This window comes from Nelumbo lutea, chromosome 1, assembly GCF_056320005.1.
Source record: "Nelumbo lutea isolate HS-2025 chromosome 1, American lotus-T2T, whole genome shotgun sequence".
Classification (NCBI taxonomy): domain Eukaryota; kingdom Viridiplantae; phylum Streptophyta; class Magnoliopsida; order Proteales; family Nelumbonaceae; genus Nelumbo; species Nelumbo lutea.
Window position 1 is genome coordinate 207,568,571 of NC_142684.1, and position 17,545 is coordinate 207,586,115.

General features: G+C 37.1%; 1 protein-coding gene across 4 annotated transcripts in view; it reads right to left on the reverse strand.

Annotated features, from left to right (window-relative positions):
* Positions 1–1,455: 1,455 nt before the first annotated feature.
* Positions 1,456–17,545, reverse strand: part of LOC148880646 (pleckstrin homology (PH) domain-containing protein) — a 172,320-nt gene continuing 156,230 nt past the window's right edge. For all 4 annotated transcript variants that reach the window (XR_016104620.1, XM_088962621.1, XM_088962620.1 and 1 more), the window contains 6 exons: positions 14,369–14,527; positions 13,976–14,260; positions 13,688–13,900; positions 13,538–13,590; positions 5,796–5,904; positions 1,456–1,955 (listed from right to left, as the gene is read on the reverse strand). Coding sequence is in view for 3 of the 4 variants with exons in the window: in XM_088962621.1 (XP_088818747.1) it covers positions 1,623–1,955; positions 5,796–5,904; positions 13,538–13,590; positions 13,688–13,900; positions 13,976–14,260; positions 14,369–14,527 (1,152 nt within the window). In the remaining variant the exon portion in view is untranslated. The remainder of the gene's footprint in view (positions 1,956–5,795; positions 5,905–13,537; positions 13,591–13,687; positions 13,901–13,975; positions 14,261–14,368; positions 14,528–17,545) is intronic.

A 17,545-nucleotide genomic window follows, 5' to 3' on the forward strand; every position in this document is an offset into this window, starting at 1 on the left:
TTCAACAAAATAACATGGCAAAAATGGGATTCATGTAGCTAACTCATACAGTTGAGACAAAGGCTTAGACAAAAAAGTTGATAATAATAAAAAGGATTTGGCAGAAATTCATCAATGTTGGCTTGTGATGGGCCAGTGAACTGTATCTACTCCTCACACAGGGCACCTCACACGCACATCCTACCATGCATTGGGAACATCTCCCATATTTATAAGTTACTAATCATGGGAGATGTTCCCAATGCATGGTGGATGTGCCTGTCAGGCACCCATTTGTGAGGAGCAGATCCCATTCCAACCATTGGGTAGGGATGCAGTCTCACATCAGGAACATATTCCTTGCAATTCGTGGGAGATATTTTCTATGTATGGCTGCAATGGATGATTGGAATGCTGTTGTGTGTCTTGGTGTATTCATCATTTCAGCCTATATGGATAAGGGAAAATCTATGAAGCAGTAAAGATATGGTATGGAAAGTGTTTTGACCAATCAAAACCCATCCATCAATTTTGATAAATAACACCATGTTCACTATCACGTTTATGATTCTGGTTTATTGGTCAGTTGTTTTTTTGGATACCATATCTTTTCCATATCATAGTGGAACCCGAAGATAACTTTGAGGAGTCTCTATCCCACCTCATCAGGTCAGGGAGGCTGGGATCCAATGGGGATGGGGAAAAATACCATCCTCACCCATGTGTAATTATTCTAGGATCAATTGACAACATTAAGCCACTGTTTATGTAATTTTAAATTATGAGAAGAGTATAGATTATCAATTGGGAATCCTCCTGAAATAAGTTAGCATTTTCTATGTGAAGATAAAAAGCTTTGGAAAGTCTAGGGCTCCTTCGCTAATTTCATTTAAAGATCTATCCTGACCAATAAAATAATAAAACTGGACGGACAAAGCAATTCGCACAAATGAAGATGTTAATTCACCCTTACTGCTATTTGATTAAAATATATTGATAATGGTCCAGATTATTTTTTGACGCCTGACAATGGTTCAGATGTTCACATTTAGATTGGTTGCAAGACATACACTGATCTAGTATTTTGACTTCTAAAACAATGTTGTTAGGAATGACTAATTGTAAAAGAATGCTGGTTTTTACATGCAGTACACACGCATCCATTGCCATTGATGCGTCACATATGGTCTAAGTCTAACCCAAAATTGGATGGCTGATAACCCTTGGATTTATGATTGCATTTTGTGAAACCTATTTGGCTTCTCGGTGTCATTTCTTCACTGAAATGATGGAAAAAACAAGGTTGTGTGGATAAGCTTTTGCTTTTGAGTTTTGGGCCATGGAAAACAAGAGTAAAAAAGTGTTAAGAATTTGGTAAGAGTTTGCTTTTAAAAGAACATCATAATCTGATGGCAAATTGGCAAAACACTTTTAACCCCTGAAGCACAAGACCTAAAGTTGGGACTCCTTCTGGGCTTTGAAAGCATAAATTCTGAAACTTATCAAAACACAACCTTAGATACTTCAACATAATCACAAATAGATAGACAAACCAAAAATAGTTCCATCTTGCGGAATTTTTTTTTTATGTATATAACATGGGAGATGGTCATTATAATTGTTCACACAATTTATTGAGCTTCTTATTCTTCGGATAATTGATGGTCATCAACAACTCTCATGGGTATCCAATCAGATTCTTCCTTTGGCTGTCGCAGAGCTATAAAATGTAGAGCTTCACTTTGGACCTGATAAGCATGACATGCCCATGGGTATGAATCTGGTGCCTCCCAGACCTTTAACTCTTCAAACACAGACTCCACAGCTAGAGTCCCTATTACACAGTATACAGAATTGGGTTGTGGCTCTGTGAAGCCTTCTACAGCAACACATCCTAGTGATACAAATCCTTCTGGTGCTCGTGGATACCAAATTGAGACGGGAGTTGTGTAGTCATCTAAGCAGTTCCTCCACACCTGCACAATGGAGAGAAGCATACTCTCTTTCAAAACAGGTAACTGTAATGACAGATCTCACCACACTTGAATAGTCTCTCACCAAATCATGCTTCTAATATCTAAATGATGCAATACATGTGAGATTACCACACCATCTGAAGTTTAGGAAGTGTCAGATGCCATTTAATATTTTGATGAAAGACATGGATCTTGATTTATAATTTCATGCTCACGCTAGGGTGTTCCCTACAGGAGTGGAATGGTAGAAGATGATTCATGTGGCGAACCCAATATGGTTGGGACAAGGCTTGGTTGAATTGAGTATGCATTGCTTGTTTCCAACTATTAGTTATATATATTTACATGAGCCTCTATTTACATTATCTGTTCTGGGCACATTCCTTTTACATGACATGCTTATGTGAGGTATGGAAACATTTAACAGTTGTTAGAATACATGTTATTCACATTCTTGTAATTTCACTTCACATTGATATAAATATTTCACCCCTTTGGGTTGACTGAATAATGATGTTAACATTCAACCTCTCTTCTTTATTCTTTTCTTATTCTGTACTTTCTCAAAGGATATTTGAACCAATATCAATGCATTGGAGATCTAAAAGACCATGGCCATCTCTCTTACTAGTTCTTGTTGATGCCAGCATGGCATCAGATGACATCAGCAAATGTTGTACATATGATGGAGGCTATGAAGGTGATGCAGATGCAGAATCAAGGAAAGAATTCATGGGGAAACAAACCAATTTTCCAATTCCTATGCCAATTTCAGAATTTTTGGGTTATAGGATATTGGTACTGTTTCAGTTATTTATTTATTTTCTAGTTGTCAGTGTCTTAAGAATTGGGTTTTAATACTTAGATTTTTATTACTATTTCGAAATTTCTATTTATGTTAACTTTCAGACTTACTATTTATAATAATTCTTGTATTACCATTTTTAGTAATTTCTGATGTCTTTAAATTAAGTTAGTTTTATTAGGACTAGGAAAGTATTATTAGAGTTGTTTAGGACTTGGTCCTTATAAGTGTCATTGTTGTTGTCAGAAACCTCTCTCTTTCTCTCTCTCTCTTTCTTTCTCTCTCTCCTAAGCAATCAGTCTTTTTGCTGTTTACCCTAAAGAGCTCACCTCTTTTTGATTCCTTACTCGTTATTTGGTGGACAGCAAACATTCTACTTGCTTTTTCATCTATATTCTTCATCTCTAATCACCCACAGCACCTCATTCACCACACAAAGCCCACCACCAAAATTTTAAGGAGAGAATCATACCATTAAGTGAGGATGATGATGCTCTAGTATATAACCTCTTTTTTTTGTGTGAAAGGAAAATTGCAAATCTAAATGTTTTTTGAGTGATGCCATGTTTGGTTGTAAGATCTTTTTGATTTGATCCATATGATATTTCTAAGCATATCAGAAGTGGTGGTACCTTTTTTTATGGTGCTATCACATGGTCCTGTTTTACTGCCAGCCTGCAATTTCTCCTCTTTTCAGACTGCCACGTTTTGCAACCTTTGTGGATGGGTTTTCAATGGTTGACAGTAAATTTATGAGGTCTATTGGGCTGTTTTTGGTTGTTGGGAGTGATAAGGACAGTTGAAAAGGTCTTTTATTTTCAGTTTAGAATTTTATGAAGATTACTGTGCAGCGTCTATTGACATAATGCCTTCTTTTTGAAGTGATAATGAATAAATAGTAGTTAACGGACTGGTTCCTTATCTATAAACAGTTAAAAATTGTGATAGTCCAAAAATGCTAATAACTACTCTGAAATTGAATGGGATCAATTTTCCAGAGTGGTCCTCAAGCAGCTACATTATATTAAAGTGTTGTGTTAAATACCCCCCAAAAAAATCAGCTACATACTTTGGGAGGAGTGGGGTAGGGGAAGTTTTCTAATATTAACTGTGTGATGTGTATTAGGCTATGTTTGGTTGTTGGAAGTGATTGGGAGAGTTGAAAGTGTCTTATTTTCAGTTTAGAGTGTTGAGAAGATTACTGGACAGCATCTATTTGGCATAATGTCTTCTCTTGGAACTGATAATGAGATCAAGATTAGTTCAGGGACTGGTTCTGTGTCTGTAATCAATCATGATAGTCCAAAAAACAAATAACTACAGTGAAATTGAATGGGATCATTCTGGAGTGGTCCCAATTAGGGGTGAGCAAATGGGTAGGTTCTACCCGGAACAGAATGGAACTGACCTTGAACCAGCCTTGAACCGATCCTACCTGATATGTTACAGGGTAGAAATCTTGGAACCAACCCTACCGGAACCAAATGGTTCTGAATTCTTGGAACTGACCCCCACCCAGGTCGGTTCCAGGGTCTAGGGGTTTACCCTACCCAAACCGACCTTGGTTGGCCTTGGTGGAACCGTCTTTTGGAACTGGACTTGCCTTGAAATAAACCACAAAAAAAATTTTAAGGATGTGAAGATTTGAGCCCAAGCACTCATGGTTACAAAATCCATGGTATCACTTGACCATCGGGTTACTTGAGTGATTTGATAATTTGTTTTCATTTTAATATTTGTATGTGTATAATAAATAATGTAAAAGGTAATGCTTACAAAATTAAAATTATAATGACAAATTTTCAACCATATATTAATATATTATGATAATCTACATATTAAATTACTTAGTTTAATCGGTAAAAGATAATATGAGTTTTAAACAATATAATATCATTATTGAAAATCAAGTTTTGAATGACATGTTTCATTTTTATTTCTTGAAGGGGGAGGTAAAGAAAGAACAGGTTCCATGGGTAGACCCTGGAACCGACCCTGGAATCACCAAGGCCAGAACCGGCCTTCACAAGGTAGGTTTCGGTTCCAAATTCTGCCATGAAACTAAACCGAACTGACCCATACTCACCCCTAGTCCCAATCAGATAAGTTCTACATTGAGGGTAGGGGAAGTTGGGCTACATTAATGGCTGGATAAAACAGACCAAAGTAGAAGATGCAGTAAATACAAGATGGGAGCAAGAAAATCTTGTAGTAATATTCTGGTTGGTCAGTTTCATGGAGCCCTAGATTAGCAGAAAGGTGATGGGAACTTATTCGAAAGACCAAAATACAGTTTGTATATATTATTTGAAGTGTGAGTCTTCAGTCTATGACTCTTTGTCCATGCATTTCTCTTATAAGCATTGTGGGAAGAAATTTATCATTATGAAATTGTGGGAGGACTGGTACTATTATCATATTCTAGTTGTTGTATGTGCTGTATACGTTGTATATGAGTCATACAATACAAACCATGCAAAACATGTGCATGGGAATTGCCCAAGAAGTTTTCTAGGTGTAAGGATCAGGAAAGTAACATAGATCTCCCAACCTTTACAGTTTACATCTTGTCCTGGAAAAATAATAAAAATAATATTGCTTTAGAAGGTTAAGTGAGGCCAGCAAAATATGAGAATAATAAGAAAAACAACATGAAATTGTGTACTAAAAGAATAAGTCTGGTCAGCACATTACAATGAACGTTACTTATTTTTATGATGGATATAATGAATGTCATTTATCTTTCACTGATTTTGCTGTATGGGTGCTGGAAGAAGAGAGAAGTTAGCTCACATTCCATTACTAGAGAAGAAAGCCGTAAATCCTAGATATTACTAACACACAATGAAAATGAATATTAGGCATAGTATATAGTCAAGAACATCGACTATTTCAGTATTATTTGATTTTTCTTTTATAATTGATTTTTCTTTTTTTTTTCATCACTAACCTCAACAACGCATAGGAAGAAATACTCCTAAGGCTCAAAACTATTGCTAGTAAATTACACATTTGACTGTGAGTTTAGGACTTACCAGATCAAATCCCATCGGAATAGAGAACAGACCATCAATGTTATGATAAACAGAAGCAACATTTGGAGGATGGGAGCCAAGACGGGCTATATCCCCAATGGAAACATACCTGCTAGAAAGCAATCACAGTTATGTACAAAAGTGCATGCATTATTGTAAGATATTAGCAGTGCTTGTTGGTTGGAAAAGAAACCATAAAAAAGAATAATAAATTGAATTATCCCTTCCCCCCACCCCCCCACCCCCCCACCCCCCCCCCCCCCCCAAAAAAAACAATAATGAATAAAATAAAAAGGCTCTGGTCTAGACGTAGGGCTTATAGGTATTCGACCATATATATATATATATATATATATATATATATATATCATGGTTTAAAAGTCTTAAATCTTGAGACAAGGCTTTCAAATTTTGCCTCAAGGTTTTAAGACTCATAACTTTGGTTTGAAGCTAAAGACTTTTGTTAGAAAGAGGTGTAAGCCCTAAGCCTCAAGGTGTGAGGCATAAAGGTATAAGCCACTAAAACCTACGACAATTGAGTTATTTGATACAAAAAAGTATTTATATTTTTTAAGTTTAAAACATTTGGGAAGGGCACTTTGGTAATTATGGTTCAAATAAAAAGATTAAAATGAAAAGCTAATTGAGCAAATAGAAGTCCTAGTTTCCCTAAGGGTTTTAGAAGAATTCAATGCAACAAAGGTGACAAAGAACCATCATCATTTTCTCTTCATCCTTTGTCAAATCAAGTGGGATTTTTTTTTTCATATTATTCTCCAATTTTGGGTGACTAGAAATCTAGCACCCTAAGTTTGTCATTTTTTTTTCTATTTTCTCAACTAAAAATACTATCTACCCAGTTTCCTTCTCAATTCTCTTCCTAAGGCTCAGTTTGGAAGGAGTACGAATACAAATATCTAGAGTGCAAAACCTTGTATTTTGTGAAAGCTAAACCACTGTAGTCGAAGTAGCAGAAAAGAGGAGAAGAAGAGATGCTGAAAATGTCGAACTGTACTTGCAATCAACCATGCCTTTATTTATATATAAGTGAAGTACAAGTACAAGAATTTACTGGGATACCCTTGATTAGTGATGGGACACCTAGAAGACTTAAGACATAAACAAGATTAGGCCCATTAGCAAAGGCCCAGTTACAAGATAAGTTTAACATAAGAATGGGCTAATAGGAATTCTTATCAGCCGAACACACTCAAGCCTTCTAACATATCATTCTAACACTCCCCCTCAAGCTAATCATGTTTAGCTTGCCAAGTATGTCCTTGAACTTTGTAGTTGCCAGCCCTTTTGTTAATACATCTGCAATCTGCATTTCTGATGGAGTATAAGGCACATAGAGTTCCCCTGAAACAATTCTCTCTCTTACAAAGTGTCGATCAATTTCAATATGTTTTGTCCTGTCATGTTGTACTGGATTATTGGCAATGTTGATAGCAGCTTTATTATCACAATACAACTTGAGAGGACCTTCAGTCTTGATAGCAAGCTCATTAAGGAGAGTTTTGAGCCATAAGAGTTCAGCAACCCCGTGTGCCATAGCTCGGTATTGTGTTTCTGCACTTGATCTAGCCACAACATTCTGCTTCTTACTGCGCCATGTGACTAGGTTTCCTCCCAAGAATGTACAATAACTTGAGGTTGACTTTCTGTCTCCAACAGACCCAGCCCAATCAGCATCAGTGTAGGCTTCAATTCCAAGTCTGTTGTTCTTCCTGAATAGAATTCCTTTCCCTGGGCAAGTTTTCAAGTATCTTAGAATTCTTTCCACTGCTCTCATATGAGGAGTCTTTGGAGAGTGCATGAATTGACTGACAACATGCATTGCATAGGCAATGTCTGGCTGAGTGAGGGATAGGTATATCAGTTTTCCTACCAATTTTTGGTACCTTTCCTTATCACAGTATTCCTCACCCATTGATTCTTGTAATCCATGGTTCGGTTCTATTGGTGTGTCTGCTGGCCTGCACCTCATCATGCCTATTTCTTCTAGGAGATCTAGCACATATTTTCGTTGACATATGTAGATTCCTTCTCTTGATCTAGCAACTTCAATCCTGGGAAAATATCTCAGATTTCCCAGGTCCTTGATCTCAAATTCTGAAGCTAAGAACTCCTTCAGCCTCTTCATCTCTTTCACATCATTTCCAGTAATCACCATATCATCCACATAAACAATGAGAGTTGTAAGTTTTTCATCCTGTCTCCTTGTAAACAATGTATGATCCGCACTGCTCTGAGTGTACCCCACTTTCTTTATGGCTGTACAAAGTCTCTCAAACCATGCCCGGGGAGATTGCTTCAAGCCATACAAAGCTTTCCTTAGTTTACACACCTTCTTTCCAACATTATATCCAGGTGGGGGTTCCATGAATACCTCTTCATGTAGATCACCATTAAGGAAAGCATTCTTCACATCCAGTTGATGAAGTTCCCAAGAGAATTTTGTAGCTAATGACAGTAGAACCCTGATTGTGTTGAGCTTTGCTACCGGGGAAAAGGTTTCCTTGTAGTCAATTCCTTCCTTTTGTGTATATCCCTTTGCCACAAGTCTAGCCTTGTATCTTTCAATTGACCCATCTTCCCTGTGCTTTACTGTGAATACTCACTTGCACCCAACAGTGCCTTTCCCTTCTGGCAGGTCCACCAATTCCCATGTTCTTGCTTTCATTAGGGCTTTCATCTCTTCATTCATGGCTTCTTTCCATCTTGGATCAGATACCGCCTTTGAATATCTGGAAGGGACACATACAGAGGAAAGAGCAGACACAAAGGAATGATAGGTAGGTGATAAATGTGAGTAAGAGACATAATCAGCTATGGAATGCCGAGTGGTGCAAGAACGAACAGGCTTATGGAGAGCAATGGTAAGATCCAAATCTGAATTGAGAGAGTCAAAATTACCTTGGATTGTAGAGACAGATTGATCTGAGTCCAACTAGTTGCAATCATGAGGTTGAGGGCCCTTCTTCCTTCTACTGTATGTAAGTATCTCTTTCTCTTGCCTGCTGGGATCATCAGGAGCATCAACTGAAGCTGGAGATGTAACTGGCACAGCGGGAGTCTCACTAGGTCGACCCGGAATGTTACAGTTAGGAGTAGTGGAAGGTGATGAAAGAGGAAGAAAAAAGAAGGGAGAATGAGAATGAGAATGAGAATGAGAATCCTCTTCCATCCCACTAGTCTCCCCCTGAAGAGGATTCTGAGAAGATTGGAAATAGGGTTGAGACTCAAAAAAGACTACATCTCTAGTGACATATTTTTTCTTGGAGACAGGATCATAACACTTATACCCCTTTTGCGTAGGAGAGTAACCCAAAAAAATTCCCTTTGTAGCCTTAGGATCCAGCTTGGTTTTCTTTGGATCCTTCACATGCATGAAGCATGTACATCCAAAAACTCGTGGGGGAAGAGGATATTCTAGAAGAGTGGGACACAACACAGAGAAAGGGGTCTTCATACCCAGTACCTTAGATGGCATCTGATTTATTAGGTATGATGCAGTGAGAACAGCTTGAGACCAATATTGCTTGGGCACATTGTGTTGGAAAAGTAGAGCTCGAGCTGTCTCCATTAGGTGCTTGTTCTTGCGCTCAACAACTCCATTTTGCTGAGGGGTGTAAGCACATGATGATTGATGTAACATGCCTTCATCTTCCATGAATGAGTTCAGGGATCTTTCAAAATATTCAGCTGCATTGTCTGAACGGAATTGTTTAATCTTCTTATCAAATTGTGTTTCAACCATCTTGCAAAACATCATAGTTATCCATGGAACTTCTTCACGTCCTTTTAACAGATAGATCCAAGTGCACCGAGAATAATGGTCAATAAAACTGATAAAATAACGGAAGCCATCAATGGAGACAATGGGTGAAGGACCCCAAACATCAGAATGGACCAAATCAAAAGGGGCTTGAATTTCATTACTAGAAATTGGATACATTGATCTGCATTGTTTTGACATTTGACACACATCACAAACTAAACTTTGACTTGGAATGCCCTTACATAAATCAGGAAACAACATTGCTAAAGAAGAAAAAGACAAATGACCTAGCCTAGCATGCCACAAGTGTAGCCTAGCTCTTGACTCCACACTTTCTAGACTAGTAGTAGCAGAAGCTTGCAGTGCTGAACTGACATCTACATCAAAATAGTAGAGGCCCTCATACTCATGACCATTCCCAATCGTTCTCCTCATCAATCTGTCCTGGAAAACACAATGAGAGGGAAAAAAGTTATATTACAGTTCAAATTTCTTGTAAGCTTTGAAACAGACAACATGATGTAAGACTAGGAACATGTAAGACTGATTTAAGAGAGAGATCCTTGCTTAGGTCAACCACTCCCTTTCCTGAGATGGTGGAGAGGGACCCATCAACTACTCTCATCTTATCTTGGCCAGACAATAAATGATATGAGGAGAATAATGAGGGCATATGTGTCATATGGTCAGTGGCTCCTGAGTCAATCACCCAAGAGCTAGAATTAATGGAACTAGTTGCACTAAATGTAGAGGCTGTACCTGATTTGGCAAGAGAGGTGGAAGCTAAAGGATTGTTCTTCAGACGAGCAAATGCCCGGCTGAGAACCTCTACCTCACTAGCTATAAAGCCCAAGTTACTTGGTCCAGATGAATCAGCAACCTGCTTTGTGGTGGAAGAGGACATTGGCTGAGTACTCTGTGAGATGTCACTACTGCTGTTGGTGGCAAGATTCCCACTTGCTGTGTGGCCCTTATGTTGCCCTTTTTCCTTTCTCAGAGCAGCTGGCTTCAAATGAGGGTACAAGACCCAACATTTATCCTTTGTGTGTTTCTCACCACCACAATGGGTACACTTGAGGGACTTCTTGTCTGAAAATCTGCTTCCCTTAGTGGAGACTAAGGCTGAATGTTCTCTAGATAGTTCTGTTGCTTGTGTCTGGGAGTCAACCTGCATCTCCTTTCTCCTTACTTCTTCATTCCTCACCTGGTAGTAAACATGATGAAGCTCAGGTAATTCATCTCTCCCTGGAATCTGTGACCTTAAACCTTCATATATAGGGTCTAAGCCTACTAGGAACTTGAAGGCTCTGCCCTCCTCAATCTGCTTGTCATGCCTCTCCTTATCCCTAGCATTTTCCCAATCCAAAATCATGTGATGGTCAAGCTCTTCCCAGAGACCTTCCAGTGTTGCAAAGTATGTTGCCACAGACATGTCTCCTTGCCTTAGGGCTGCAATGTCATGGTTCAGCCTGTAGATTCTAACATTATTCTTCTTTTGGTCATATGTCTTAGATACTTTCTCCCAGATTTTAGTGGCTGTAGGAAAATGATGAACAGTTCTGGCCACCCGAGGAGTCATGGAGGCCAGCAACCAAGACATAACTGTGGCATTTTCCTTGCGCCACACAGTGTATTCAGGACTGCTGATTTCTGGTTCCTTTTTATCTCCATCCAAATAGCCAGTGAGTTCACGAGAGGTAATGAACAGTCTTGCTGAGATAGATCACTCTCTAAAGTTATACTCATCCAATAGCACACTTGTAATCTGCAAGCTATGCAGATTTGCAGATTAGGGTTCTCCAGGTTTGAGGACCTTATAACAGGTCTGTTATCTTTAGAAGAAACTTCACCGGATAGTGATGACATCCTAACTTCGGTCAAGGAGTTGTTCACAGAGTTCACAGTGTTGATAGCACACAAGATAGGCTTCACTTGGACTAAACCAGTTCGGGTACAGCAGCAAGGAAAAAATCTGTAACTGAACCAGTTCACAGAGATGGAGTAGGGCTAGTAACCGACCTGGAAATGATTTGTAACTGAAGTCGCCACAGTTCTGTAAAGGTCTTTCTGAACCAGTTCCGATGCAGGTTCTGATTAGCCGAAGTAACCTCAGCAGGTCCTGACAGCTCGCAACACAGATTCAGACTTGCCGAGACTGTCACAGTTCTGATGCAGTTCTGTTACAGCAGCAAAAAGGTGTTCTGGGCTGGTAACCGACCTGTGCTATGCAGACTCCACTTGAACTTCGAGTACTGCAACTGTAAAGGGAGTTCCCCTCCTTACAGACAACACTAGGACTGCTGAAATCAGTCTCAACTAGGTCTGTCCTATACAGACCTCTTCTTAGCAGCTGAATAGCTGCTAACTACTAGATACTAGTAGGACTCCAGCTTCAGGGTCTTACCTCCCTTGTGCCCTACAACCAAGGGAAACCCTAGGTCGAACCTTGTGTTGTTCTCCTGCAACCCTAGGAAGGTGCTCAATGCTCTGATACCATGAAAGCTGAACCACTGTAGTCGAAGCAGCAGAAAAAAGGAGAAGAAGAAGAGATGCTGAAAATGTCGAACTGTACTTGCAGTCGACCATGCCTTTATTTATATATAAGTGAAGTATGAAGTACAAGAATTTACTGGGATACCCCTGATTAGTGATGGGGCACCCAGAAGACTTGAAACATAAACAAGATTAGGCCCATTAGCAAAGGCCCAGTTACAAGATAAGTTTAACATAAGAATGGGCTAATAGGAATTCTTATCAGCCGAACACACTCAAGCCTTCTAACATATCATTCTAACATTTTGTATGTATTTGTACCGTACATATTTGCATTTGTACTCTTTCCAAACTGAGCCTAATGTATTTCTTTTCTTTTTGCATTGATTAAACCAACTACATTGTTTACTTTCTTCTAAAATGCTGGGTAACCAAAGTCTATTATCAATTATAGGGATGATTCATTAGAAGATCTCATTAGTGATGGAAACTGTCTTATATTTGATTACTATAAACACCCAAGCAAGATCAACCCTTCCAAAGTGAACTTTCTTGATAACAACAGGAGTGGAAATCTGGGTTTGATTAGGATTTGAGACCAAGAGATATCTCAGTGTGATCTCTTTTGTACCTTGGTTTGGTAATCCATAACAAGGGAGAGATTGAGAAGGATGTCATCCATAGAATTAGAGCAAACTTGGAAAAATGGATGGGTGCATTTGAGTCCTATGTGATAAGAGAATACAATGGACCAAATGAAACTAATAAATATTAAGGCCAGAAATGTTGCATGGAGCAGAGTGTTGGGCATCCAAGAAACAACATATCCAAAAAATAACTGTAACAAAAGTTTGAATGTTGAGATGGATGAGTGGGAAAACAATAGGGAATGGGATAAAAAATTAAATTATTTGAAAGAACCTAGGAGTAGCCTTATAGGTGAAAAAATTTGAGTAAGTGAACTAAAATAGTTTGGTCAATGCAGAGAAGGCCATCTGCATCACCAGTTAGAAGTGATCTATTACAAGTTGAAGGGTATAACAGAACTAGGAGCAGACCAAAAATAAAATAGGTTGAAGTAGTGAGAAACCATTTCAGAACCCATAATTTAAGAATGGATTTAGCACTGAACAAAGCATAATGCCAGAACAGGATTCATGAAGCAGATCCCTTATAATTGGGAAAAGGCTTAGTGGAGTTGAACTGAAAACTAAATTTGGTTTCAATTTCTATAATGTTCTTATAGTAAAAGTAAAAATAAAAGTATAGTTAGAGATTAATGGAATGACCCTATTATCAGAAAAAAGATGGTTGTACCATGCGAGTGGTCATCCAGTAACTAGTACTAATATCAGCACCATATGTTGTGTATCTTTAACTAAGGAATGGTAAGTAAAATAAGAGGAGTCCAAAATTTGATGAAATGAAAGAAGTTTGAGTAACAGAACCACTGAAATTTAATTACCCATCTGGACAAATTGGTCTCCAAATGCTACATATTCCATCGTTATCCGGAACCTAAAGAAATCAAGACATATTCCTATTAAGATTTTACCTATCATATGAGATAAAAAATGTATTTTAAAAAGTCAGAGTGCAGTAACTAGACATGCACCTGCTTTCGGCATAATGTGCATCGTCCTTTTGACTCTTGCTCACTGCTCCAGATCTTCTGAAAATTGATGCTATGTTTTACAAATTTCTTCTCGCCAGAAAGAGAACTGACTGAAGATATCTTTCTTGACTTGATCATGGGTTTAATCTGCATACGTGAATCCCTTTCATCTTCACCCCAAGCAAAATATACATGCTTCTGGCTTGATGGAACCTGCATATGGGGAATTAGATAGCACAAGAAACAAGCTAGCTATTGGTTGGATCATGTTAGTCCACGAGTACTGACCTTTAAAACTAGGCTTCTGATGTCTGACTGGTGTGCCTTCCACACCTTGTACACTACTGAACAGATTCTAACAGCTTGGGGTTCTCTTTGCTCAGATTCTTCTTCAACATTGCACTTGATCAGTTGGATAAAGTTCTCTGATCTATTGAAATTTTTGAGATGAAGAATCAAGTGAGAGGGTCTTGGATAGCCTGCTTTTGCCAGCTCCAGTGCCATTAGCTCTTCCCAGGGTACATCCCACATGATCTTGCAAGGTTTCTTATCCATCTTGTCCGGAGCCAGACACTGGACCAGAAAAAGAGGAATAGATGGTAAAGTCCAGGCATGTATTATTGCTATAGGAATAAATAGACAAACTAGAAAATAAACTGTCCAAACTCATTGTTTTTTAACCTGCAACAACATGACACGCTTGTTTGTCACAAGAACAATCCTTTGGTAGGGCACAGTGAAATGGTCTTCATAGTAATCTGACAAAGCAAATTTTGAAGGCTCCTTGAAAATTTCTGTGCAACCAAAATGCCTACTTTCTTCTGCTAGGAACATGATCATCTGAAAATGAAAAGTAGAAAGTACATCAATAAATTGGGAAGCAAGTACAAACCAACCAAGCCTTTAGATTCAGTTTTCATTGAAAAAGAACCTAATAATATAACCAAGAAATCTGATAGAACTTATTTTGAGCATCTAAATTTCTTTTATGTACTTCTAATAAGCCTTCAATTTAACTAACAAATTAGTTGGGACCTGTGTGATGCACAAACTTTGTTAAGAAAAATTGAAGTAGGAGCCCTGGACATTCTAAATTAGGCAGGCCAAGCTGTTTGAATTAATACCCAAGCATTTTGTGTGAGGCAGAATTTGTTAAGTTGTATTAACTATTAATAAAACTTAAAAAATTATTAATTTCTATTAATTAATTATAACTTTTATTAATGCAATTTAAATGGGTTTTAAATTAATAAAATTTAAGTTTTTATCATTAAGCTTAAAGATAAGGAAAAATATATGCTGATGGAAAGACATGATACTGGAAGAGCTCTGACCAATAAAAACACCCATAATTTTGATACATACTACTTGATATTGGTTACCACTTGATTGGTTATAAGTTTTTCCCGTATCATTGTTGAACCCTAAAGATAATTGCAATCATATATTAATTCTAATTTCATTTTTAAATGGAATTTACTTCAAATAATTAAAGGGAATTTAATTTGAATTTATCAAAATTAATAAATAATTACAATTATTATAACGTTATTATTATTATTATTATTATAATATTATTGGTTTTTGTTAATTTGACTTCTGTTAAAATTAATTTTAAAATCATTAATTATAATAATATTATTTGGTACCCATATAGAACATGGTTTAACTTGCACTTGTATACCATATTGGATAATCAAGTATTGTATACTACATAGGTCATTCAAAAATGGGTTAATTAATTAGTATTAATTATAATTAAGTATAATGATTAATGATTAATTATTTGACACCTGCATACTATATGAATAAGTGAGTACCATGTACTATACGAGTCACCTGTCACTTTAAAACAAGATTAAAATAACCATCAAAACTATGGGTCTAAGGAAACCCTTTTCACTCATGAATCTTGAATCACACAGGTTGCATTAGCAAATTCATTGAGCTGAAAATGGTTGGAATTCTTTTTGAGCCAATGAACATCTATGTTTAATGGAATCTTGACCACCTATTAGCAAGTAATGGATGGTTCTTTAATGGTTTATGTGAATTTGAACTTTGGATAAATGAGAAGAAAACAATTCATATGAATGAGAACTCGAAGAGTTGCTCATTAAGCAAGGCATGTTCATCCTATTTAATGTGAATCGAATCTTAAACAAGCATTCCTGATATGTTGTTTGTTCAATTTTTAAGGCAACAAAAAATGTTGAAAAACTCACTAAGTTCAGAGTATTAGAAATGCAAGGACTATGAAAAAAAAAAAATTAAAAGATGTATTGGGATATGCATGGTTACATTTTGAAAGCTCAGATGAGTTTTAAAAGTTACATAGGTGACACTGAATCTAGGTCATAGATGACTATAAATGATGTATATAAACACAAAAACACATACCTTTAATAGTTTGTGAAGTATGGACTACCAATATAATTATTGTAAATATTTATAAATATATAAATATACAATAATTATTAATATTTATAAATATACAAATTTTAATAAGCAGTTGTTGGTTTCAACTATGATGCTAGAAAGACATGATACCAGAAAAACTTATTATTGATCAACTGGCATCATCATAGTGGTAACCAATCAAGTGGGTTTTCAACAAATTCACAAAGGGTTTTGATTGGTCAAAGTATTTCTGATATCATGTCTTTCTGGCATCATAGATTTTTCCTCAATTGTTTCTTAAAATTTGTTGATGGCATGCATAGAGAAAAATGTAAGGTGGAATGTATGAACTCATAAATGTAACAGGTGGTTGAAGCATGGTGTTGTGGTAGATTTGTCACCTCTCAACTTAAATATTTAGGCTTGAGTCTCTTGGGTCATTTACTTAAATATCCTCCCTATAGGGGATTGCAAACTATAGTGGACGCTTTAGTAATACACAAACTATAGGATTGGTTTTAGTAAATACATGACAAGATATGGAGGTGTCTAAGTAAATAACCCTAAGATTTATTGGGTATAATATAGAGTTAAGGAATTTTAGGTTTAATTGAGAGAGAAATTAGGGGATGAGGGACAATGGGAGAGAATTAATGAGGATAGATAATGGAAAAAGTCTTAAAAAGTGATTCACTACTTGAGTTTTTGTTCAATTTTTACAGCAGTGAAAAATCGAAAAAACCAAAAAATAGAGGAGTTGGATGAGGAAGTAGAGTGCTGCTGACAATGGACATCCTTGTTTCAGTGTATAGAAGATTGAATATGAACCATCACCCCCTTCCCCTGAAACATCATATTTATTTTATCAAAACCTAATCTTCTATATTTTCCCAAATTCTTACCTTCCATTATCCCTTTAGTGGCTAATTTACAAAGTATATTCTGTTTTCCAGTCAATATATAGTGATGTTCATTCAGTGTCCTTCATTGACATTCTGATGTAATGCTGTGTACTTACACAGTTACACAGTTATGATTTAGAAACAAGGAAGAATGACCATTTAGGTGGTGAAGTAGGATTTCTTGAAGGTTTTGATGTGAAAGAGAGAACCATCCAGTTGTAAGAGTGTGAGAGGAAGAAAAGAAAAGAAGAAGAAGAGGGTGTGTTACTGTTCATACCCAAAACATTTTCATTTTATATTAAAGATGGCAATTACAATTATGCCCCTAAGCCAAATACATATTCTCAACACTCCCCTTCAATCTGAGCATAGATATCGATCATGCCTAGCTTGCTTAGATTTCTGTTAAGTTTTGGCTTGTTGAGACCCTTAGTGAGGCAATCAGCAAGTTGATCTTTAGACTTGACAGAAGGCACACATATTTCTCCATTGGCTCTCTTTTCTCTAATGAAATGCCAGTCAACCTCAATATGCTTTGTGCGATCATGTTGAACAA